Genomic DNA, 24,871 nt, shown 5'->3' with positions numbered 1-24,871 from the left:
TCCAGGCAGCACGTCCTCTCTGAAGCCCCAGATTCCTCCACGAATCCAGCAGCCGACCCCAGAGCTGTCAGGACCACGGGAGTCAGGGCAGGGGCCTGGGGTGAGGAGCCAACTCCTGACCCCGCACTTCTCTGGTTTCAAAACTCACCTCGCACAAACGTCCACACGCGGGCAGCAGCTGCAGCGCCCACGGGAGCCAAGCGCCGGCCGGCCGGTCTTCCCTAAGGGGGCCGCTGGCCACCTGCATCTTTTTAGCTGCATTTAATAATTCAGCTCAGGATGAATTTGCATGATTAACATAAAGCCTTGTGATTTTATTTTCTTTCAGCGTTTAAATACTGGAACGACCACCATTGTTTTCATTCTCAGAGGTTGTGAGCAAAACATCAAACTTGATTCTCGGATAAATAATTTCTAAAAAAATAATAATAATAAATCCCTACGCATGTCTTTTCGGGAGGCTTGCGCCCAGCCTGTGCCGCAGAGAGGGACGTTAACTCTTCAGCGGCAGAAGGCTGGTGGCTTTGGACACTGGAGCCGACGGGCCCAGGCCGCCTCTGGGCCGGGGGCCGCTGACCAAGGCTGCAGTCCCCTCCAAGGCTTTGTCCTTGTTATTGAGTGTGGACGGGGGGGTGGTCACCCCAGGTGGTGCTCAGGGATCACTCGGAGCCCAGGGGACCCTCGTGCTGCCAGGACGGAACCAGGGTCAGCCACGTGCGAGCACACGTCTGCCGGAGGTGCCGCCCCGGCCACCTTCCCCGGGTGCCAGTGAGGCAGCCGTCCTCTCGGCCACCGGCGCTGGACCAAACAGGTCAAGCTCAGACTGAGGCAAAAGCCCGAACCGGTGTGGGAGCGTCTGTGGGTGACGCGGATCGGCACGGGGCAGCCGTGGCTTCCGGGTGGGGGCGTATGGGGGGGTCACACTGAACCAGCCATCGCTCTGCCCAGCTGCGGCTCCACACGGACACGTCACCCGACCGCGCGGCCACCGGCGTGCCACGAGCACTGCGCGTCCCTGGCTGGGTGCCTGTGTGTGTGTGCCTGTGTGTCTGTGTGTGTCTGTGTGTGTTTGGGTACCTGTTTATGTACATACTTGTGCTTGTATGTGTGTATGTTTGTGTGTCTGTGTGTACATCTGTGTGTGCATGTCTGTGTATTTTGTGCTTTTGTGTATATCTGTTTGCGTCTGTGCCCGCGTATCTGTGCGCATGTTTGTGTTTGTGTGGACATTTACTTTTGTGTTTTATACGTCTGCTTGTGTGCGTCTACGTGCAAGGATCTCTGTATGCATATGTGCCTGTGTCTGTGTGTGCACGTGGCTCTATGTAGAAGTTTGTGCTGGTGTATAGCAGTTTGTGTGTCTGTGTGTGTGCATGTCTGTGTGTGCACGTGGCTCTGTGTGTGAAAGTTTGTGCTGGTGTATAGCTGTTTCTGTGTCTTGTGTGTGCATATGTCTGTGCGTGCAAGTTTGTGCTTGTGTATAGCTGCTTGTGTGTCTGTGTGTGTGCATATCTGTGTGTGCACATGTCTCTGTGTGTAGAAGTTTGTGCTTGTGTATAGCTGCTTGTGTGTCTGTGTGTGTGCATATCTGTGTGTGCACATGTCTCTGTGTGTAGAAGTTTGTGCTTGTGTATAGTTGTTTGTGTGTCTGTGTGTGCACGCTTGTGCTTGTGTACTGCTGTTTGTGTGTCTGCATGTGTGCATGTGTCTCTGTGTGTGTGCAAGTTTGTGCTGGTGCATAGCTGCTTGTGTGCCTGTGTGTGTGCATATTTGTGTGTGCACATCTCTGTGTGTAGAAGTTTGTGCTTGGGTACTGCTGCTTGTGTGCCTGTGTGTGTGCATATGTGTGCGCACATGTCTCTGCGTGCGCACGTCTGTGCTGGCGTGTAGCTGCTTGTGCGCCCGCGTGTGTGCGTGTCCGTACGCAGCTGCCCTGTCAGCGCACAGCCACGTGTGCCCGCCCTGATGCCGTCTCGCTGTCTCCCACCCGCAGGCACCATGGTCAGCAAGGACTCGGGCCGGTGCCCCCTGTCGGCGGCGGAGAGCGAGCTGGAGCCCGCCGCCTGCCTGGCGCTGGAGCTGAGGTACGCGCTGGACCCGGACCGGCAGATCAAGAAGCGGAACAAGGCGCTGCAGGTGCGCTTCAAGGACATCTGCGAGGCGCAGAGCGAGCAGCGGGGCGGGCCGGTGCCCGCCGGCCTGGGCGAGCGGCGTGAGGCCAAGCCCGTGTCCCAGCGGGCCGCCTACCGCAAGTACATGACGGTGCCCGCGCGGCGCTCCATCCCCAACGTCACCAGGAGCACGGGCGTGCAGACGTCGCCCGACCTCAGGAAGTGCTACCAGACCTTCCCGCCGGAGCGCAAGCGGGGGGCCCTCAAGGGGCTGCCCCCGGCCGCCGAGGACTTCCCCAGCGGCAGCGAGAGCGATGGCTTGGCCCTGGAGGCGCGTGGGGGCGACACTGATGGGGGCGCCGCCCAGGCCCGGCCCTGGGGCGCTGGCCACGTCTACACCACCGCCGCTTTGGTATTCCACTCCGAGGCGGACACGCCGGACCGAGCCGTCGGGGTCAACTGTGCCGAGCCGGGTGCCCGGTCCGACGGCGGCGGCTGCCGAGACGCCCCCCTCCCCCATGCCAGCCCGTCCCCCTCGCACGGGCCGGCCAGACTGGACAGGGCCACCCCCACGCCCGACCGGGAAGTCCCGGGCCCGGCCCCGGGCAGGGTCTTCAAGACGGAGGTGGCCGCGGTGTACGCCAAGCCCCCCGAGTCCGCCCTGGCCAACTCGGCGGCGGCCAGTGAGTGGTCCCTGTGCCCGGCGGCCACCGACGAGCAGAGGAGGGACACGCACGTCAACGGGGTCCAGGGGCCCCCGGGCTCGGCCGCGGCCTGCTCGCCGCCCCGGCAGTGCCTGTCCCCGCAGTGGGGTGAGCACCCCCCGCAGCCCGGCACCCCGCTGCGGGAGGAGCCGCGGCCGGCGGGCGAGTGCCGGGAAATCGTGCCTCAGACGGAAGTCGGGGACCTGAAGGCGCAGCTGCAGGTGATGGAGAACCTGATCTGTTCCAGCCAGGAGACCATCAAGGTGCTGCTGGGCGTCATCCAGGAGCTGGAGAAAGGGGAGGCCCACCGCGAAGGGTGAGTGCGCGCGCACGGCGCGGGCTGCCGGGGGGCCCAGAAGGGCTCCCACCCGTCGGTCCCTGGCAGGAGCCCCCCGAGCGCAAACACTGCGAGACTCAGCCACAGATTCCCCCGTGGTTCCGGTGTCCACCTGGCGTGTGCCCACGGCGGGTCAGCCCTGACCTCACGTGATTTCTTGAGCCCGCCACCGGGAGCGTCCCCCATGCTGAGCGCAGGGTGTCGGCCCTGAGAACCGCCAAGGGGGCCTGGCCGCCCCGCCCAAACCAAGTTGTTCATGGATTTGCTTGAGCGGGCCCAGTAACATCTCCACTGTGAGACTTGTTTTTGTTACTGTGTGTGTTTGGTATATCGGATACGTCACGGGGAGCTTGCCAGGCTTTGCGAGATCCTCTCGGTAGCTTGCCGGGCTCTCCGAGAGGGGCGGAGGAATCGAACTCGGGTTGGCCATGTCGGCCGCGTGCAAGGCAAACGGTCTACCACTGTGCTATCACTCCAGCCGCCCAAACCAAACAAGATGAAAAACCCCGAAAGGCAACTGCAACATTTCTGGCCTTGAGCTGCCGAGCAGGGCAGAGCCCCACGAGGGGTGGCCTGGGTTCTTGGTGGCTCTGGGGTCGTGGAAGGCTCCCGGCCAGGCCCTGGCCACGGACTGTGCCACGGAGGTCAGGGAGACCTGGTGCATTTGGAGCCAGTCCAGGGATCTGCCTTTGGGAACTGGATCCCGCTGGGGCCTGCAGTGCAGAGGGTTCCAAGTGATGGTGCAGAGGAGTGCGGCTGGGGGTCCTGGGTCAGGGCACGTGCTGGCTGGGCCTCTGAGACAGTGACCCGGCTCCCGGGCCTCTGGGCTCTCCACAAAGGCCGCGTTTGGGGCTTCCCCTCCCTTCTCTGGACAAGCCCCTGTGCCCACATGAGACAAGGGGCCGCTGTCCTGGGCTGGGGGCAGAGGTCGGGGAGTTGGCCCCCACCGCACCCTCTCTGTGGGCGCCGAATCTGGCAGCAGCAAATTCACAGACGTTGCTTAGAAGACAGAGCTGGGCAGGCCCGGGGGATGGGGCAGCCGGGGTGAGGAGCTGGCCCCTGAACATGCTGTCCACCGGGGGGTCCTCGGGGCAATGGGATCGCTCTCTGTTCTCATCAAGAAGGTGGACTTCAGGGGGGGGTGCACTGAGCTGTTGTGGGCACGCGGGGATTACGCTGAGGAGCTCGGAGCTGAGGCTTTGTGTGGTGGACGCCGAGGGCCGTGCGGATGGCCAGGGGTGGACGGTCCCCATGTTGGTCGCTGCGGGCAGGGCGGGTGCAGCCCTGCGGGGCTGGAGGGAGGGATGCCGGCTTCCTGGCTCTGCGTGGGCCCCTTCTCTAGGGTGTCACCCCCAGGACCCAGCCACCCGCCGCCTCCCCCAGCACCGTCTGAGAGCCAGGGCACGCTCGCCTGCCAGAGCACAACACCAACATTCTAGAATGTTCCAAAGCCAAAGCCCATCTCAGGCCACTCCTTTGGCTTCCATCCATCGCAGGCTCCTAGAATGGTCCATCCGGCCACCTCCCACAAGCCCCACCCAAGGCCTGCTGCGGACAAGGGCACTGGCCAGTGGGCCACATTCCGTGGCACACCTGACCACTCGGGACCCTCCCGCCCGACTCGGAACGCCAACCAGCGAGATAGAAGGATGCTGCCGTCAGTGGCCAGGGAGCACAGCTACCCGGTCAGCACCTCGTGAGAGGTCCCTGAGCTCTGCGGCTGCATTAGGTCAGGGGGTTCGGATCCCCTCCGCCGGCTCCAGCCCTGAGCACCCCTCACTTCTTCACGTGTCCACTGGGGCCACCGCCTGTGCCGCAGACGAAGGCCACGAGGCAGGAGGCCCCCTGGGGGGGGGGGGCGGGCAGAGCGCACAGTGCTCAGGGGGCTGAGGGCCTGGCACCAGGAACGCAGCCCGCCCGCTTGTCCCGGCCAGCCCTGCACTCCTGCCACATGGGGCAGCTGTCCCTCCCGCGGCCACTGAGACGCAGACTCCAAGGGGCCAGCTGCAGGGACAGCTCCTCGGACAAGCGGGCCACACCGGTGCAGGGGACAGACAGGCCCTCGCCCCGAAACCCTCCCCGTGACCCCCAACCCTCCCTTGCCCTGTGACCTCGCCGTTCTCAACCTGGCGGCAGGCGGGCACAGGCTGGGGTCCTGGCAGACCCCGCGGATTTCTGAGACCACCGGCCTGGTGACTCCCCCGCACTCAGGGGCCTGCGGGCTCCCGGCCCAGGTCACGCCTTTGCCAACAATTGGCATTTCCACCTTTTTTTTCCAGATCAGAGGAGGAAGCAGGGAGCCGGGTAGCCGGCCGGGGGCGCAAGAGCGGGTTCCTCACCCCTGCCCTGGCTTGTGGCGTTTCCTGGGTAGGGGAGTGAGGGCGGCTGGTGGGCCGGCGTGCCCTGCTGCAGGACGGACGCGCGTCTCTGTGGTACCAGGCACACCCAGGGGCTGCCGGGAAGCAGGAACCGAGACGCAGATCGAATTCCTTCTCACTACTGAGTCGCTTCATGCAGACCCAGTCGGCCCATGCTGCTGCGTTACTGAAGGCTTGCACAAGCTCTGCCCAGTGGCCCGAACCCCAGCACCTCCGTGTGCCCCCACCAGGACCCCCCCAGAGCTTGAGTTAGTGTGAACCTCACTGGCCCCAGGCAGTCCGGAAGACCCCGGCATACCAAGGTCCGTGCGCGAGGGGCCGCTTTGCGGGGGAGGGGGGGCGGGGGGTAGCTCCGTGCCCACTGCAGGAGGGAGGAGAGGGCTGGGGGAGCACCCGCCCGTGCTCCCGCCAAAGCTGCTCCCCCTCCTCTCTTCAGCTGCGTGAATCACCCCTCGATGTACACCTCGAGGCTGGGAGCAGAGCCAGCGGGCAGGGGGTCAGGGAGCCAGCTGGGACTCGCCGTTGTTTTTCCCACAGTCCTTGCTCCCCCACCCCCACCCCACCCCCCGCCACGCCACGCACACCCCCGCACACGGCCGGGGCTGCAGTGCTCCTAGCCAGCAGCGCGGAGGCCTCGCAGAGCGACAGCTGTTGGCGCCAACTCTCGCACCCACATACTCGGCGTCTTGATGGGCTCATTGTCTGGCGACAGCCTAATGACACTCTGCTCGGGGGAAGACCGGGAGCGACACGGGAGCCGGGCAGGAGCTGCCAAGCTGCGGGCAGGCAGGCAGGGCCGGGGAGGGGCGGGATCCGTGGCCAGGTCGTGCCGAGCGGCGCCCCTGCAGTGTCCGTGCCCTGGAGAGTGAGCCCCAGACAGCGTGAGTCACCGAGTCCGAGTCAGAGCGAGTGGGGGAGGAGGCCGGCCGCCCGCTGGTGGAGTCCTGGACAGCACCCACCCTGGCAGCGGGCGACCGGCAGAAGTCCGTCTCCCTGGCACCACTTACCCCCTCGGAGCTCAGCATTGGAAAGCGCTTGGGGTCGTGGGGTCAACGGGACACCCCCCTCTGGCCAGCCCAAGAGGGCACAGGGAGAGTGAAAGAGTTAATGCCCACCCCCCCACCCCCGAGAACCCAGGGCGGCTCTCCAGGCGAAGGAGAGGAAGAAATGAAAAGAGGGAGAAAGCAGGCCTGACCCTGGCCGCCTCCAGTCCGTCCTCCTCGGAAGCCTGGACTAGGGGTGGCCAGGGTGGGCAGAGGGGACAGGTGCGGTGGTCAGTGCACAGCAGGGCGGGCAGGATGCTTCCCAAGGACAGGGTTTCTCACACCCTTGCAGCCAGGTCCAGCCACACTGGGGCTGCTCTGGTGACGCGGGCCGTGGAGTGTGGATCACGTGACTGTGCCCTTGCACCGAGGCCGTGAGGACAGAGGCCACGTGCCCCCAGCCACGGGACTGGTGAGCGCTGCCTGCTGCCGGGGCAGGAAGTGGGTGTCCCCTGCAGATGGCGGGGGACGATGTGGCCACAGGTGGACGCTCCCGCCTGCCCGCGGCACCTCCCCCAACGAGCCCCCGGCTGCCCCGGCATTGCCGTGGACACAGCCCGCCCCAGCCTCTCACCCGGCTGCCGCGTCCCACCACGGCCACTCAGCATAGACGTTGCATCACGGTCCCCCGGTAGGCAGGCATGCGCACTAGCAGAAGTGGGCAAGGTTTCAGAGTGGACGGGGCCCTGTGGCCTCATGGCCGGGTCTGACTGTGACCCCCAAGGCGAGGCTGGGCACCCTCTGGAGGGACGACCCCACCCTGTGGCGAACCCACATCTCCAGGGCTGAGCCCTGCTTGTGGTGAGAGCTGCGACTGGCCCCACGTCTAAGAAGGAAGGAGCTGGAGTGCGTCCGTGTTCCGGAGCCTCTGGAGTTCTGGAGAAGGGCCGGGGAGGCCTGGCAGACACAGGGAATGGGGTCACGCGAGGAGCAGAGCACGAGGGTCCAGCCTGCCAGTCCCGAGCACCTCCCGTCCCTCAGTGACGGTACAGGCCCAGCTCAGAGCTGCCCAGGGAGCCTTGGGGGAGGGTGGGGGTCTGGGGCAGAGCCACAGCACCACCAGACTTGCTCCCTGGCACAAGGCAGTCCAGGAGTCTGGGGGTGCTGGGGCCAGGAGGCGGGGTGGACCCCTCTCACTCCCTCGCCCGCACGGGTTGGGGACACGGCATTTCTACCGAGGACTCAGGTCCTGTAAGGCTTCAGCACACGGCATCCCGGCCCCTCCTGGGAGTCCCGAGAAGGCTGGACGTTCAGGTCCCTCGGCCCTCTCCCGGCTGTCGGCCAGGCCAGGGGGACGCACGGGGGGCTCCCTTCCCACTGGATCAGGCGTCAGGAAGGCTGGAAGCTGGCCCTGCCTTCCGTAGCCCACCCCTGCGGCTGCTTTTCAGGGAAGCTTTTCTGTCTCTTTCTGGGAACGACTCGCGGCTTCTGTGGTCAGGGAGAAACAGGCGCGAGCAGAGTCTCGCAGGAACGGATCCTCGGGTCTAGAACAGACACACACACACACACACACACACACACACACACACACACACACACCACCCCCGGAAGGTTCTCCCCGTTTCCGGGGCTGAGGCGAGTGGGTGGGAGCTGACATTTATACGATCTTGTAAACATTCTTTTTAAGACAGAGGAAACCAATAAGCGTTTCCATCCTTCACCTAGAAAACGAGACAGGTGCATATGGAAAATCGGAAAAACGCTCTTGCTCTGGGCGCCATGCGGGCCGACCCCCTCGAGGGGCTTCCCAGCCCCCCGGCCACGCAGTGCCAACACCAATTCCCAGCATCGCCCCGTCTTTAAGTTGGTGGGTGAAAAAAAGCCGCACGGTGGGGCCACCCAGCGATTCCAACAGCCCGTTTGCAGATAAAATGAGCAATTCGAGGCGTGACATGAACGCTTAAGGGATTTATGCATTTGTGTCTCCAAATTCTTACTTTCTTTAAAAAAAAAAAAGGATGAACTGCAAGTTCTAGTTCTCAAATACTTTCTGAAATCCCGTATGGTTTCTGCTAAGTGATGAGTAAGTGGGCGGAGCTCCAGCACCCTAGGGATCGGGGTACATTCCCACGAAGCCCCCATCCCTCTGCCCCACCTCTTCAGCCTGTCAACCCCTCCCTGGGCATCATCTGACCATCCACATAGTGTCGCCAAGGTCCAGCAGTGGGGGAGAAACGCCACAACCCCCAGGGTGGCCCGAGCTGACTCGCCTCCAGCACACGGCCCTGGACCACCTTCCCCAGGGTTCTGGGAACAACACTGTCTGTTTCCCAGACACGTGATCGGTCAGAGAAAACTGCTCTGGGGGGCATTTCGGGAAAATAAACACCCCTGATTTTGAAGCCTGAATTCCAAGCACAAAACCCAAAGTAAATAGTGTTCCTGGGGCACACGGAGAGCGACCTTCTCGGACCCGTGGGTATACAAGGGCTGTCGAGGGCCTGGCCACGTGCCCGTCAGGCCCTGGAGCCTGCAAGCGCAGGTCCAGGTTTGCGGGCTGACCGCTGTGGGAACACTCAGTGCAGTCCCGAAAGCAGCAGCATTTTCAAGGCCACCCTGAGAACAGAGTGCTTTAATGACCTACAAATGGGCACATTCTGACCAAAGAAGAACTTTCTTTTCCTATCCAGAACTGGGTTGCAGCAGGGAAGTTACTCCCCAAGAAAAAAAAATCTCCTAGCGGGACCTCAGGAACATTATCAAGGCAGACAGTCACCCCCCATCCCCCCACTATTTAAAGATTCTCACCTGGCCTTAACGAGACCTCTGAATGGTATCATCTCTTTAGAATGCAACTACAAGGTCCCACTTTTGACTCGAAGCTTAAAGGCTTCATGCCGAATAACGTGCGGTTTGAAATCGCTGAAAAAGCCGTTCTTGAACAATTCCATCAAAACACCAGATTCATCCCCGATTGCCGACTGCCCCCCTAGCGAGCCCTGACTGAGCACAGAGCCAGGGGTGAGCCCGAGGTCTGCCGGGTCTCCCCGCCCCTATGACAACCACACAGGACATCCACGGCATCAAAAGACCAGACGAGGCCAGGAGCACAGCCCCTGTGGGAGCTGGGGGCAGGTCCTGTAGACACACCCAAGTACAGCCGCTATGGGCCTGTGCGGGCACCGCCTGTGTGGATACAGCCTCTGCGGGTACCGCTGCCGCCAGAACAGCTGGGACCGGCTCTTCCTGGCACCCCCAGAGCACAATGATGCCAGTGCAGACAGAAACTCTGTTTTCACTGAGGAAAACCCCCATTCTCCTTCCCAGTCCCACCAAAATCCATTTCCATTAATTTTCAATAAATTATAGCTCAGGCTTCTATCTCTCCTCCAGGAAAACAAGTTAATCATCAACACAGCCTCCGCTGAGCCCTGAAATGCCCGTTCTGAGCGGCCTTCCCGGGCCTCGGGCAGGGCCTGTTCTCGCCCCGGTTGGTGTCAGGAGGGCGCCCACGCACAGACGGTGATTTGCCCCTGTGGAGTCTCACCGACCAGCCGCGAGGCCCCCAGAGAAACGTTCCCCCCAGAGCGGCCCTCACCACGGCGGGATGCCACGAGACGTGGGGGCCCCGTTTTCTTCAGCGGGGTGGTCTCAGCACGAAGGGAAGGAGGCTGGAGAGGGGGCAGGGCTGGGGAGGAGAGCCAAGCCAGGCGCTGCCTCCCACACGCACCCACCCGGGCCAGAGCAGGTCACGGGCCGGGTTGCTCACTGGCCTGGGACTCTTTTCTTTTGCTTTTTTGGGGTCACACCCAGCGATGCACAGGGGTTATTCCTGTTTCATGCACTCAGGAATTACTCCTGGCCATGCTTGGGGGACCAGATGGGATGCTGGGAATCGAACCCGGGTTGGGCCGCGTGCAAGGCAAACACCCTACCCGCTGTGCTATCGCTCCAGCCCCATGGTCTGGGGCTCTTGGTGGCTCTTTCGCTGGGCCCCTCGGTAACGACCATGGGAGTCCAGCGGCCCTGGAGCAGGGCTGGGCCCTACGGCCCATCACTGCGGCCTTCCCTCACGCACCTATAGGCCACTGTAAGATGCCGACCCCAGGTTCCCTGAGACGCGAGCCCTGAGGCCGTGCACCCCGAGACAGATCCTGCAGGCTCACAGGGACTGGACCAGACCCCAGGTGTCGGCGTGACTGCTGAGGGGGCCGGAGTGTAAGGTGGTCTGCTCGGACCCCTCAGGACTGAAGACCCAGCTGCGTGTAGGCAGCTGCAGGAAGGTGCCATTGCGGGACCACATGTAGGCGGCCACAGACACTGCGCCAATGCAGAACCCACAGAGGCCAGGGTGCCCGGGAGCCCATGCCCAGGCGCAGCTGGCAAGAGAATGTGTCGAGATGCCCAAGGGCCCCGGAAGCTGGGCAGAGCCCAGGAGGAGGGTCCGAGGGAACCCCTGGGCCCTTGCACAGCACCCAGAGCCCTGCGCCTGCCTGAATAGCTACACATGGGCCCCAGGTGAGCTGAGGAGGCAGCAGGCAGCTCCTCTCAGTGGGTACCAGGAACACCCCGCAGACTGGCCGGGTCCCTGGGACCCACCAGCCCTGCTGCCACCCAGCCCGGGGAGAGCCTGGAGGGAGGTTTTCAGGGCCCCCAGCTCTGTTTCAGGCTCGGGGAGGGGCGTTTGCAGGGGGGAGAATCCCACCTGCCGTCCTGGGGCAGAGGTTCAGGTGGAGAGAGAGGGGCCCCCAAGCCTCCCCTGAGAGCACAGTGTCCTCCCACAAGCCAACCCCGGGCCTGGGGTCACTGTTTTCAAACTGGCCTTTCCTGTGCTATTCCCAGAGGGACAGAGAGGCCAGTAGAAAATGCTAGAAAATTGATCCAGGAGGAGGAGGTGGTGGAAGTGGAGGAGGAGGAGGAGGAAGAGGAGAAGGAGGAGAAGGGAAGAGGAAGAGGAGGAGGAGGAGGAGGAAGAGATAGAGGAGAAGGAGGAAGAGGAGGAAGAGGAGGAGAAGGGGGAAGACGAGGAGGAGGAAGAGGTAGAGGAGGAGGAGGAGGAGGAGCAAGAGGAGGAGAAGCAAGAGGAGGAGGAGGAAGAGGAGGAAGAGGAGAAGGAGGACCCAACGGTCCACTGGCCAAAGCAAGGAGGCTCTCTGTGGCCAGGCTCGGGGACTGGACGGGACAGTCTCTCACAGACCGTGGGCGGTGTGGACCGAGGAAAGCCAACTGCACGCGCCAGAACTAACACGCAGGGGCCCGTCGGTGGCTCAATGCATCACGCGAGGCTGAATCTCCACGGCTCTGAGAGCGTCTCCGTCCCAGTCAGCTCCCGGCCCGCCAGAGGCACCGCTGGGTGTCTGAGGCGTCAGCTAGCAAATTCCTAGCGAGAACGCTGGCTTGGGGACGAGCCCAAGCAGCTGCTGACGGTGACCTGGTGCCGTGGCCCCGGAGGGTGGCCAGGGATACGGGCGCGGGCGTGATCCGGGGGGTCCTTCCCCGGCGCGGAAGGAGAGGATTCCGGGGACAAGCCAGTGCTGACTGTTGTTTGAATTTTAATTTCTCCCAACAATATTAGTGGTATCATTTATGCCTCTCATTAATGTCAATTGGAGACTATTAAGTAGAAAAGCTCTTTAAGACGCAGACTTAAAGGATGACTGAGTTATCAAGCCGGGACAGCTGGGGCCAAGGCTGAGGCGAAGGAGGAAGGGAACGTGAAGCCCAGGGCACTCAGACAGAGCCGAGAGGGTGACAGCGGAGTTAAGTGACGCGGGGACCGTTGCCACAGCCCGGGTCCTGGGCTCCGATGCTTGTAGGGAGGAAAGGCGGTGTGGTTCCTGGGGGCGTCCGTCAGGGCCAGCCTAGTAACCAACCCTGGGATGACCGTTAGAAATCGTGGAATTCGGGACTGGAGCGATAGCACAGCGGGGAAGGCGTTTGCCTTGCATGCAGCCAACCCGGATTCGATCCCCAGCATCCTATAGGGTCCCCCGAGTGCCACCAGGAGTAATTCCTGAATGCAAAGCCAGGAGTAACCCTGTGCAACGTGGGTGTGACCCCCAAAAAACAAAAACAAAAACAAACAAACAAAAAGAACAAACGTAGAATTCAACTCCACACCAACCGTTCTTTGCCTTGGCTGCTATTCAAAGCATAGCATGGCTCAAATTTTGACCACTCCCCGCTTCTGCCCCCTGACCTCAGAGTTTCAGCCCTGCCTCCGAGGCCCGGCCTGACGGTGTCAGGGACAGAGCAGGGCGGCTCAGTGGCCAGGACCCCAGCTCCGGACGACCTTCTGGAGACTTCCCTGCTCAGTTCCGACCAACTCTGTGGGATGCAGAGCCGTGCCCACCGCATCTCACGCCTCTCACGCCCTGCTGGCTTTGTTGGCAAACCCCCGGTTCCAAACACCCCACGCCTCCCTGCTTTGTTTTATCAGTCTGACCCTCGACGACCTCCCCCCGCTGTGATCTGCCGTAGCCACGGAATGCGATAATGTTTAATTGCTACGATGAGTTTTAATATGGCTATACAAACGTATGTTTCGCCTCTGCATGTTGCTTGCTTGCTTGGGTGCCCATCTCCCAGCTGTGCTCAGGGTTGACTCCTGACTCTGTGCTTGGGGATCACCCCAAGTGGTGTTCGGAGGGGGACCATGTGGGGTTTCCGTGTTCGGCTGTGTTCAAGGCAAGCACCCTCCTGGCCCCCTCAGCGGGAATGTTTGAGGATGGCCCGAGAACAGAGCCGGTGACTACAGCCGGCCCGGGCAGGGGTCTCTGCTCTCCACACACTGAGCTCCAGAGCAATACCGAGAGGCAGACCTGACATTTCCTTTGAATGGAGTCAGGCCGTTCTCCCACCGATGAGACTCAGTTTCCTTTGCCTGGAGAAACCTCGTGGAGGAGGACAGGGCTGAACTTGCCCGGCCACAGGTCCTGTGTAGACCCGGCCGACCAGAGTCCCTCCCCGGACTTCTCACCCCACCCTGAGCAATGGGGCCCCCCTGGCTGAGAGGCAAGGGGCCCTCAGTGGTCCCTGTCGCCTCCAGGGATGGTGGCAAGAGGCAGAGAGGACTGGGAAGGGCGGTGTGGAGGGGCCAGCGCTGGCCTTGGTGCTGAACTGTCGCTGCACGTCAGAGGCATTTTAAGAGCGTGAAAATACCCATCACGGCGACTCGCTGAAACGGTTACATAAACGGTTACGAGGATCGATGCCTGAAACCCCACATAGACGTCAGCGTGACCGTCAGGCGGAGAAAACAGAGTACGGACCCGAGCGACGCAAAATCTGTCATTTTCATTTGATTTTTGTCCTCGGTTGACATCTTTGGTTCGCTTTATCGCTAGGCTTTAATACGAGAACACAGAGACTAGCTGTGTTATTGGATCAGATGATGATTAACCCAATATCCAGGGTGTTGCAGACACTGTGATGATGGGGTGAGGGGCGCATGGACGCTCACGGGGGTTAGTTAGGCCCCCCAAATCCCAAGGGAGGGGAGGCAAGCCATTAACTTGCAAGTCAGAAAATTTCCAATTTCTGATCAAGATGTTCTTCTTCTTCTGCAGCTTTTCTATTATTCATCTAAGCTCTCTCTTCTCCATCCTTCTAATCTCTCTTGCTTTCTCTCTCTCTTTTACACACACACACACACACACACACACACACACACACACACCAACTATCGTTGGAGATGCAGCCACTCGGTCCTTCTGAGTCGGAGGCTGCTGTAACGGGTGAAGAGTCCTTCCCAGCACCAGTTTTATGACTTGTTTCCAAGTGAGAAGGGAGAAAAAAAAATAGGGAAATTCCATAACAGTACTTGGCGTTCCCTTTCCTGTAGAAGGAACGTATCTGTTTCATCTATTTTTGGAGATCATATTCATTCGGATGCTGTGGGCCCAATTACCAATGTGACTCTAAGATAATCAGAGAAGCCAAACCCGACAGACGCTCCCAGAGAAGGAGGCGAATGACCACGGGAGTGAAACTTGAGGGGCACAGAGGTGACGCCCCCTTTGGAGAAGCTCTGATGTTGACTCAAACAGAATCCCAGGGCTGCAATGAGCCCCCATGCCAACCAGAGGCAGCCTGGGGTCTCTTGACAAACCCAGGATACACGTCCAATTCCATCTACAAATTAATCTCTCCTGTCCCTGATTTCTATCTGTACTCCAAACATTTGAATCCTTTTCCAGATGAGAAAACTCCCTGAACTCTGCTGTTTCTGTCTAAATGAGAGTGAGCTGAACAACCCGTGCGCCTCTTTTGCACAAATGCTGGACAGACCACACGCTCTCTGGGATGGAGTGAGCTGGGTTGGGATGTCAGTTAATCCAGCGGGGGGGGGGGGGGGGGAGGGGGGGGAAAGACGGAAGCTGAGCAGAGGCATGTTCTAGAAGGAGAAAAGAGAGAACAGTGCACAGGAAGGCTGTTTCCTCTGGGTCCTATACTCCAAGACCCCTTCACAGTGACTTCCAGTTCCATTAGGAGACTGGCCCCAGGGGCCACGGAACGCCCCTCCCTCCTCCTGGCCCACTGCCTCACTTCCTGTCCTCATGCCCCTCACCACATGGCAGCTTGTCCCCATGCAAGATCACCCACTTGGGACCAGCACCCACGAGCAGGTGCCAGCTCTTGGGACTGGCACCCAAGGGCCCATGGGCAGGCCCAGCTCCCGGGACCAGCACCCCCAGGCCAGCGGGGGGCTCTCAAGGGCCCCGTCTTTGGCCCTGAGGAGAGCTGGCTGATTCGCTCTCTCACCAGCATGCTCATCCTGGGCCCTGTTGCTGTACCGCCTGCTCTGGCTGGGCGCGGTGAGGGCAGGGCCTCTCACTCTGCAATGGCTCCTGGCACTGAGGGGGCATCACTGGGCTCGGGCATGGAATGCCAGCTTGTTTACTTCCCATCCACAGGAAGCTGCTGTGGATGGGAAACATCTCCAGAGAGGCCATCGGAAGGGGCGACTGCCTGATCTCCTGGGCCATCCAGGTGCCGTGGGTTTGGTTTGGCCCTTTCTCTGGGCACTGTGCCAAGCTGCCAGTCTGTGCAGTGCAAGGCCCTGAGGTCTGAGCTGGGCCTCCAGGGCCCGAGGGGAGAGGAATGAGGTCCAGCCGCGGGCTGACCCCGGCTCCCCTCTGGAAGACAAGGAGCGAATCACTGACTCGACACGTGAGGCTCTGAGGCCGGGGAACATCACTGATGAGCCCAGGGTGCTGGTGCTGATGACGCTGCCTGTAGGCCTTTCAGGGGGGCTGCAGGCAAGAGGGAAGACACCCCCATTTGCATTGGGGTGCCGTTACCCCAATCACAGCTCCCGATCACAGCACACGCCCGTCCCCCAGCACCACACCCCCCCATTCTCCTGAAGGACAAAAGCCGAGGTGCCCTCAGGAAGATGGACACAGGGGGGCTTTCCTCACCCCATGGCAAACCCAGGGCACCCCAACAATGGAGTCTGTGTCTCCCTGTCCCCCCAACCCTCGACCCCATCATGGCCTTGCATGCAGACCCCGAGGAGGGTGTCTGCTTCCTGGTCAGGCCACAGGCTAGGAAGCGAGGCGGTTCTCATGTGTTCCTTTCCTGTGGCAGCAGGGGCCTCATACCTGGCGGTGCTGAGGGCTGGCCCCTGGCTCTGTGCTCAGGGTCACTCCTGGCAGGGCTTGGAGACCTCATGGGGTTCCAGGGAGGGAACCCTCCCCTCTGTACCATCACTCCACCTTCCACTTGTCTACTTCTTTCTTTTTGATTTTGTTTTGCTTTTGGGGCCCGATACGGCAGTTGCTCAGGGGTCACTCCTGGCCGGCTCGGGGAACCATATGCCAGGGATCGAACCTGGGTCGGCTGCATGTAGACAACTGCCCTACCAGCTGTACTATCATCCCGTCCTTCGCGGTCTGTCTCTAGGGCCTAAGGAGGCCCTGGTCGGGACACGGGTCAGCACACAGCCGGGGGATAAGACGTGCGGCCTCCAGGGACCTGGAGGGGCTGCGAGCGTCACTCAGAAGGCAAGGCAGCTCTGAGTATCTGTCCCAAAATGGGTTTGACTTTGGCAATAACTGCTGGGTCCCTGCTGGGCCCCCGGAGGAGGGAAGGGGCCGGCACGGTGCCCGCAGGTGCCCATGCCGGCAGCCAAGCACAGGCTTTGCCCGGCAGCCCTGCTGCAGCTCAGGGCCCGGGGACAGGCTGGCAGCACCACGGGGCCAGATACGGCCACTTGATTAATAAGTAAAATACACAGAGCTCAAAGTCAGCCAGAGTTTACCGAAGCTCCCGGAGACGAACGGGTAGAGTGCAAAAATCCTTAAGTCAAATGTTTATGTAACACGAGACATAATGAGGGAAAACAAAACTGATTTTCAATTCAAACGCCGTGATGCATGGAAGAGCTGTTGACACAAGGAAGGTGACAAAGCAGGGGCTGTGGACGGGGACCCTCTGCGCCCGCACCTGCCAACACCGTCCCCGCCAGCGCCTGACGCCAGGCTGCCCGGGGCAGCCCAGGGCACACGGGCCGGGCACAGTGGGAGGACGCACCCGGGGACAGTGCGGGCAGGGCAGCTGCTGGCAGGCACCGATCCTCGGTGGCGGGCAGGGGAACCATCACTCCTGGCCAACCAGGGACACGGCGTCTGCCTGTCGCCACAGTGAACACAGTTGCCCCTCTACACCCCCCACCAGTCTGGCCTCCAAGGGTGGGCAGGACCCCAGGGATGAAGTCGGGGAGGCGGGGTGGGCATTCGGCAGCCCTCACTCAGGGTCTGCGCGGCAGTGGTCACGAGCGGGGATAAACAGACCCGCTGGACTGTGACAGCAGCAGGACCAGGGCCTGGCAGGGCAGGGAGGGGCTCGCCTTGCCCGCGGCTGACCAGGGCCGATGACCCCTGGCAGTGCGGACAGTCCCCTGAGCCCTGCCAGGCGCGATCCTGAGCACTGAGCTGGAGGTGAGTCCTGACCACCCCCAAAAGGCCACCCCCCTCACCCCAGGAAAAAGCCCAGTCAATGGCCGTGCATAAAAATGCGTGCTTGTGTTATTGCCAAAGTCAAACCCATTTGCGGGACGGAGGGAAATGTGAACTTCATTAGTTTGTACGCGCTCCAGAGATCACTCTGATTTCTCCGACTCAACCATTGCAAATGCAAACGCCTTTCCGAGCTTTTTTGGGAGCCACATCCCGCAGGCGGTGGGGGTGGGGGTGGGGGGTTAGGGACTCTGGCTGAGGGTGGCGGGGTGGGAGCCAGGGGCAGGGAACCCAGCCAGGGGGGCCAGGCATCGGGGTCACCCTGGGGCCCCCAGAGCCGCCGCTTGGCTCCCGCAGAGGAGCTGGGGGTCATTCCTGCTCAGGCCACGCCGGGCCACAGCTCAGCTGTGGGCACTGTGGAGTGGGTGCAGAGCTGGGCACAGAGATGGGTGCAGAGACGGGTGCAGAGGTGGGCACAGAGATGGGCACAGAAGCGGGGGCAGGGACAGGGAGGGGCAGGCACAGAGGCGACACGCGGGCTTGCCCTATGCGCCAGCGCGAGGACAGTGACCCCTGTGACGCTCTTCTGTCCCTTCCCCGCAGGCTTTCCTACCGGACCGGGCAAGACACGGCCAACTGTGACACATGTAGGAACAGTGCGTGCGTCATCTACAGGTATGTCGCCTTCTCCCCGCCCCCTTCTTGCTGGGGGACACGAGATCAGGGACACCATCGGAGGGAGAGTGAAGGGCCCACGTAGCTGCAGATCTCAGCCAGTCCCAGGGCTGCGCCCAGCAGACCGTCATGGGTGCGGGAGAGCTAGAGCCTCTTCGGGTCCCAGATGGCTGCGGTGGCCTCAGACTTTGGTCTCAGGGTGAAAACTTTGCTCTCCTGGAATCAATGGCCCGAGCGCTGGGCCACAAGTTCTGGAAACGGGGCAGAGGATCAACCTTTCCCCGGAGGCGGGCTGGAGGCGGGAATCTGGGGGCGGGGTTGGGGGTAGGAGGGGTGGGAATGGGGGCATACAGATGCCATTCGAGGCTTCAAGTCCTGGACGTGGAGGAGTCAGGGACACTGCATCCTGGGGGTCTTGACCCCCTTCCGGAGCCCCCCCCCCGGGAGATGTTCTTGGTATTGGTTCATCTTCAGTTTTGCTCACACATCTACCAGATCTGGCTGGTTTCTGGCAGCGATTTGGGGGCTTAAGACACGGTCTCGGGCTGGGGGCTTACGACACGGTACAGCAGTTAGGGTGTTTGCCTTGCACGCAGCCAACCAGGGTTCGATTCCCAGCATCCCATATGGTCCCCTGAGCACCACCAGGAGTCATTCCTGAGTGCAGAGCCTGGAATAACCCCTGAGCATCACTGGATGTCACCCAAAAACAAACAAAAAAAGACACGGTCTCAACTCCTGGAGAAGGGTCTCCCTCCACGCCCGCAGCCCAGCAAGAGATGGATAAGACCCGCCACACTCAGTCCTATTTTTAAAAATTATTCCCCCGCCCCCCCCCCCAAATAATGCTGATTTGCCCAATCTGATCACTTCACTGCATAGCTATTTATCTAAGATGGCACTTGGTGACAGCCATCCCCAGAGACACCTTCCCAAAAGGATCATCGCATCCGTCATGTGGCGGGCGGGGGAGAGAGCACCGCAGGTAAGGTGTGTCCCTCCCCCCACCCCCCGCCGCCCCCGGGGGACTGCACCCAGATTGGTTTCTCAGCAAGACCGAAACAGCCGCATCGGCCAGCATGACCTGTATCCTGCCAGGGCACGGAGCCCTGGCACCTGGCAGCCCATGGTACCCAGTCCCTGGGAGCACTGAGCGGAGAGGCCCGGGACGTGGGAAGCAGGCATGAGCCCTGCGGCCCCCCCTGCAGTAGCAGCCTCTCCCGGTCCTGCATGATCTGAGGTGGCAGAGAATCCTGCATCTCTCTGAGGAAGCGCCAGTGGGTGGCGCAGGGCCCGGTGTTGGCCCCCTCAGGAACGGACCCCCAATGGCTTTCTCCCGCGGCCAAGCAGAGAGAGGGGAGCCAAGCCCCCAAGCACGCCTGGCGGCACCGACCAACTACACAGGGGAATCGGCAGCCCGGGGGTGCCCGGGTTCCTCTCACTGAGGTGACAGCACAGAGGCTGGTATTAAGCGTAACGTGACGAGTCCGGGGAAGACCAGGATGCACCGTTTTCTGGAACCAGCCGGGAGGGTTTGCTAGACCTGCCAGCTGCCCCAAGGCAGACACCAGCCTGCAGCCCTGGGCTCCCCGTGGGTGGGCCTCTCCTGAGGAGGGCAAGGGCCTGGACAGCGCCTTTGGGAAAGGACTTCCGGTCCCTCCACAGACCATCGGCCCCCTCTGACCCCCACCCAGCCCACAGGCCCGTCACTGAGACGCGGGGACACCCACCCTGTGGGCGGTCTGCACCCTCACTTTTGGAGCCCGGATGCTTCCATGGAGGCGCCGTCCGGAGACCGGAAACATACATGATGCATGAACGTGGCTCAGACGCGCCCAAGATCCCCCACTCAGCTGGCGTCAGGCGCCAGGCTTGGGCAAGCAGGCTCAGCGTCTCGGGGACACGGTGGCCCCAGGGTCCAGAGCCGGAAGCAGGAACACGCCCTGGCCTGCAGAGACACGGCCTCGTGGGTGCCCTCTGGGCCGGGACTGGCAGTGCCCACCCACTCTCCCCAGCTCTCCCCTCTCACTCTCCCGCTCCCCTCTTGGTGTGGAGGGCTGAGCCATGAACCCCCTCAGGCTCCCTCTGCCGAGGAAGCAAGAGGAAAAAGAAACGGGCATTTGCGGTCAGCCCGAGAGCCCACCCTCAGGATTCAACACAAGGCTTTCTCGGGAGAAAAGTGCCCGGCGGGCGTCGAGCCCAGGACTCCACATTCCAAAGGCCAGAACACTCTGCCTAGCCCTTCTGCACCCTTCGGGGCCCTGCTGGCCAGTGGAGGAGAGGGACAGGCCCCCCCTGGACATCTGAGTCTGCTTGGGGCTTGCACCCCAGACGTGAGGCCCCCCACCCTATCTGCCTTCTCCTATGGCAGGCGGGCACCCTCAGAGCGAACGGTCGGCGGGTTCCAGAAGGAAGGAGCGCGGCGCCCACTCTGCGCTCGCTCGCACCCCAATGCCGTGCGTTTGGGACCCGCTGCTCTCTGCCCCCACCGGCGTTGCTGTCCACAGCGTGCCCTCGCACCCTGGCACGGATGCCCCTCTGCCCGGAGCGCTGGGTGGCTGCTCCCTGAAAACCAAGTTGGACACGGAAATCTACAGAGCCCGGAAACGGCCTCCGAAGGACTGAAGGTCTGGACGCGTCTCAGGAGCAGAGGCTGCCACAGGAGGACGGACGCGTCCCCTGCCGGGGCGCCCAGAGGTGGGGCCCACCCAGGAGGGACGCCCACTAGGCCACTCGGCTGCCCACGCGCTCAGCCCTGCCACAGCCCTAAGGGGCGCCTGAGACAACACAGGCAGACGGGCACGGATGGCACAGACGGCAGAGCGGGACAGACAGACACAAATGGCAGAGGGGGACAGACAGACACAGGCATTTCTTCGCTGAATCCCCTAGTCACCCCCAACTCTGCCAGTCTACTGTGATGCCCACAGCTGCTCCGAGGTGCTGAGTGCCCACCGTGGGGACCCACAGAGACCCCAAGAACCCCAAGAACTCAGGCCAACAGCGACCATCACCGGGAATCACGTGTCAGCATGCATGTGTGTATGAGCATGAGTATATGTTGAGTGTATAAATGGGACTGTGGCGGGTATGTGAGTATGTGTGTATGTGTGTGAGTGTGTGCGTGTGTGTGATGTCTGAGTATGTGTATGTGAGTATGTGAATAAGTGTGGATATGTGTAAGTATGTGTATGTGTTTGTGTTTGCATGTGCGTTTGTGTGCATTTGTGTTTGTGTACGTGTACATGTGTATATGTGTGAGTGTTTGTGTGTGCATGCGTGCACGCGTGTGTGCATGTGTGTATGCGTGTGTGGGTGTGTGTGCTGTGTGTGCGTGTGTGTATGTGTGTGTCTGCGTGTGTGTGCTGTGTGTGCGTGTGTGTATGTGTGCGTGTGCGTGCATGTGTGTACGCCTGTGTGTGTGTGTGCTGTGTGTGTGTGTGTGTTTGTGTGCAGGACTGGGACATCACCCAGGGTCTCACAGTGGCAATGCCAAGTGCTCAGCACTGCTGAGCCCCTGCCGACCCTAGCTGGGAACTTGGGTGGTGACGTGATTTCACGCCCCCCACCCTGGCCGCCCCTTCAACTGGGTGGGGGCCCGGCTGTGAGGAGCTGACGAGAGGCAGCACCGAAGCCCCCAAGTGTGCGAGAGAAGCCGGCCTCCGCGGCTCTAGAACTCTGCTGCCTCTCCCTGCTGTGCAGACGGGCTGCCGTAGCAGAAACGGTTCCTGCTCCATCCCGAAGCGTCCCTGCGCCCGGGCCAGCCCGGTGGGGTGAATCACCTGCGCATGACTCACCTTTGGCTCGGACCTGGTCTCGGACAATAAACATCCCGCAGCGCCCGGGCTGTGAAACCAAGCCACTCACACGGACACCCGGTGGGCATCCGAAGCCTGTCAGGAGGAGGACGCACGGGGACCTCGGCCCCACTGGCGCGGCCACGGCGCGAGGCTGACGCGGCTGAACTGGACGGAATCCCTTGCTGCCTGCCTGTGAAGAGTCTGAACTGAATCACAGGACCCGAAGCAGCCGTTCTCCAGGCGGGCACGGAGACGTGCCCAGAGAGCGGGGTGAGGGGCTGTTGGGAGGTTGCCAGGCCGTCGCCTAGAGCCAGGCGAATCCAAGTGTGTCTCTGTCTGTCCGTCTGACTTGCAGGCGTGAGGAGGCCGCCTGGGTGGGATTTCAAACCACCGCCCTGATCACCCCAAGCCCTGTGGCCGTGGCGGCCTCAGTCCACGTCTCCCGGGCCCCTGAGGAGCTGACAGGCCAGAGCCAGCCCGGGGGACCCGGCGTGGAGCTGAGACCCAGGACCCAGGGCCGTGCCCGCGCCTCAGCCCAGCTGCCCCCAGCTTCAGGCTCAGGACTGGGGACATTCCCAGGCAGGGGGGCGCTGGGTGGTCAGGCAGTGGGAAGGTTCCGGAACACGCACTGCTCTGAGTGTTGGGGCCCGTTCTCAGCTTCTCCAAGTTTGCCCAAAAGGACAGAAGGTTCCCGGAAGGAGGAAATCACCCACTTCCATGGGGTGCGGCAAGGAATTCACAGCAGAAAGGGGCGCGTCTTCCTTCCTTCCCTCCCTTACTCAACTCTGGCGTGGTAACTCATGGCCCCTCCGATGGGAGCAGGAACAGGACGCCGGAAGGTTCCGGGGGACACTGGAATTTCATGCATTCTGGGGCTTGTGAGAAGGGGAGCACGGACCACCCCAGGGCAGCCCAGCCTGGGCCTGGAGACTGATGAGGGTCTAGTGCACGAGGCGAGGAACCAGGCGGCAGAGAGACATGCCAGCCGCCCGTGACCCCTGCCCCACGGGAATCCTTGGGACCTTTGTCACGAAACGGTCACTGCTTCCTGCAAGTGGACTCTTCAGCCCCTCCCATCACCACCACTTGTGCATATTTCATCACTGAGAAATGAGTCTTTTGTCCCATAGTTTTCTTTTTTCTTTTTTAACCGAATCACCATGAGACACAGTTACAAAGCTTTCACGTTTGAGTTTCAGTTATACAATGATCGGACACCCATCCTTTCATCAGTGCACATTCCCCACCACCAATGTCCCCAGTACGGTCCCACCCCTCCCCCTGCCTCCATGACAGACAGTTTCCCCCAGACTCTCTCTCTACTTTGGGCCATTATGGTTTGCAATACAGATACTCAGAGGCCATCACGTTTGGTCCTTTTTCTACTCTCAGCACACGTCTCCCATCCCGAGTGATCCCCCCCAACCATCACTGACTTAGTGATCCCTTCTCTACCCAAGCTGCCTTCTCCCCCAGCTCATGAGGCAGGCTTCCACCCGTGTAGCAATCTTCCTGGCCCTTGCCTCGACTGTCCTTGGGTGCCAGTCTCATATTATGATATTTTATACCCCACAAATGAGTGCAGTCCTTCTATGTCTGTCCCTTTCTTTCTGACTCATTTCACTTAGTGTGATACTCTCCACTACCATCCACTTGTTAGAAAATTTCATGACTTCATCCTTCCTAACAGCTGCATAGTGTTCCATTGTGTCGATTTACCAAAGTTTCTTTAACCAGTCGTCTGTTCTCGGGCACTCAGCTTGTTTCCAGATTCTGGCTATTGTGAACGGTGCTGCAATGAACATACAGGTGCAGATGTCACTTCCCCTGTGCTTTTTTGCACCCTCGGGATATATTTCCAGAAGTGGCATTGCTGGCTCAATTGGGAGCTCAATTTCTAGCTTTTGGAGAAATGTCGTATTGTTTTCCCAAAAAGACTGGAAGGAGGGTCCCTTTCTCCCTACACCTGCACCAACACCAGTTGCTTCTGTTCTTTTGGATGTGTGCCAGTCTCTGTGGTGTGAGATGATACCTCATTGTTGTTTTGATCTGCATCTCCCTGATGATTAGTGATGAAGAGCATTTTTTTTCATGTCTTTTGGTCATTCGAATTTCTTTGTTGAGAAAGTTTTCTATTCACTTCATCGGCTCATTCTCATGGATCGGGAGAATAAACATAGTCACAATGGCAGTGCTCCCCCCCCAAAGAATTATACAGAGTTGATACGGTCCCTATAAGGATAGCACTGTAGCACTGTCCTCCCATTGTTCATTGATTTGCTCAAACGGGCACCAGTAACATCTCCATTGTGAGATTTGTTACTGTTTTTGGAATATCGAATATGCCATGGGGAGCTTGCCAGGCTTTGCTGTGCGGGTGGAATATTCTCGGTAGCTTGCCAGGCTCTCCAAGAGGGATGGAGGAATCATCGAACCCGGGTTGGTCGCATGCAAGGCAAACGCCCTACCCACTGTGCTGTCGCTCCAGCCCCCCTATAAGGATACCCATGACATTCTTCAAAGAAATGGATCAAACACTCCTGAAATTCATATGGAACAACAAGCCCCCATGAATAGCTAAAGCAATTCTTAAGGGGGGGGGTTGGGGTGGGAGGCATCACTCTCCCCAACCTCAAACTCTACTACAAAGCAGTAATAATTAAAACAGCATGGTACTGGAACAAAGACAGATCCGCAGACCAAGGGGACAGCACTGACTATCCTTACACACACCCTCAAATATATGATCATTTAATCTTTGGCAAGGGAGAAAGAAACATAAAATGGAGCAAGGAAAGCCTCTTTCACAAATGGCGCTGGCAAAACTGGACATCTATGTGCAGATAAACTGGCTCAGACCTCTACCTAACACCATGCATAAAAGTCAGATCAAAATCAGAATCCGTAAGGTACATTGAAGAC

At 60.6% G+C, this 24,871-nt stretch overlaps 2 protein-coding genes across 4 annotated transcripts in view; one reads left to right on the top strand and one right to left on the bottom strand.

Annotated features, from left to right (window-relative positions):
* DOCK1 (dedicator of cytokinesis 1) overlaps positions 1-24,871 on the bottom strand; it is a 306,250-nt gene that overhangs the window by 154,956 nt on the left and 126,423 nt on the right. The gene's annotated exons all lie outside the window — the stretch shown is intronic.
* Positions 1-24,871, top strand: part of INSYN2A (inhibitory synaptic factor 2A) — a 46,626-nt gene that overhangs the window by 15,272 nt on the left and 6,483 nt on the right. The window contains exons 2-3 of the mRNA XM_056106673.1: positions 1,994-3,131; positions 18,078-18,149. Coding sequence (XP_055962648.1) covers positions 1,999-3,131; positions 18,078-18,149 — 1,205 coding nt within the window. The 5' untranslated portion in view covers positions 1,994-1,998. The remainder of the gene's footprint in view (positions 1-1,993; positions 3,132-18,077; positions 18,150-24,871) is intronic.

This window comes from Sorex fumeus, unplaced genomic scaffold, assembly GCF_029834395.1.
Source record: "Sorex fumeus unplaced genomic scaffold, SorFum_2.1 ptg000142l, whole genome shotgun sequence".
In the NCBI taxonomy this organism is placed as follows: domain Eukaryota; kingdom Metazoa; phylum Chordata; class Mammalia; order Eulipotyphla; family Soricidae; genus Sorex; species Sorex fumeus.
Note: the sequence above shows the minus strand (reverse complement) of the source record. Positions and strands in the feature narration are given on the sequence as shown.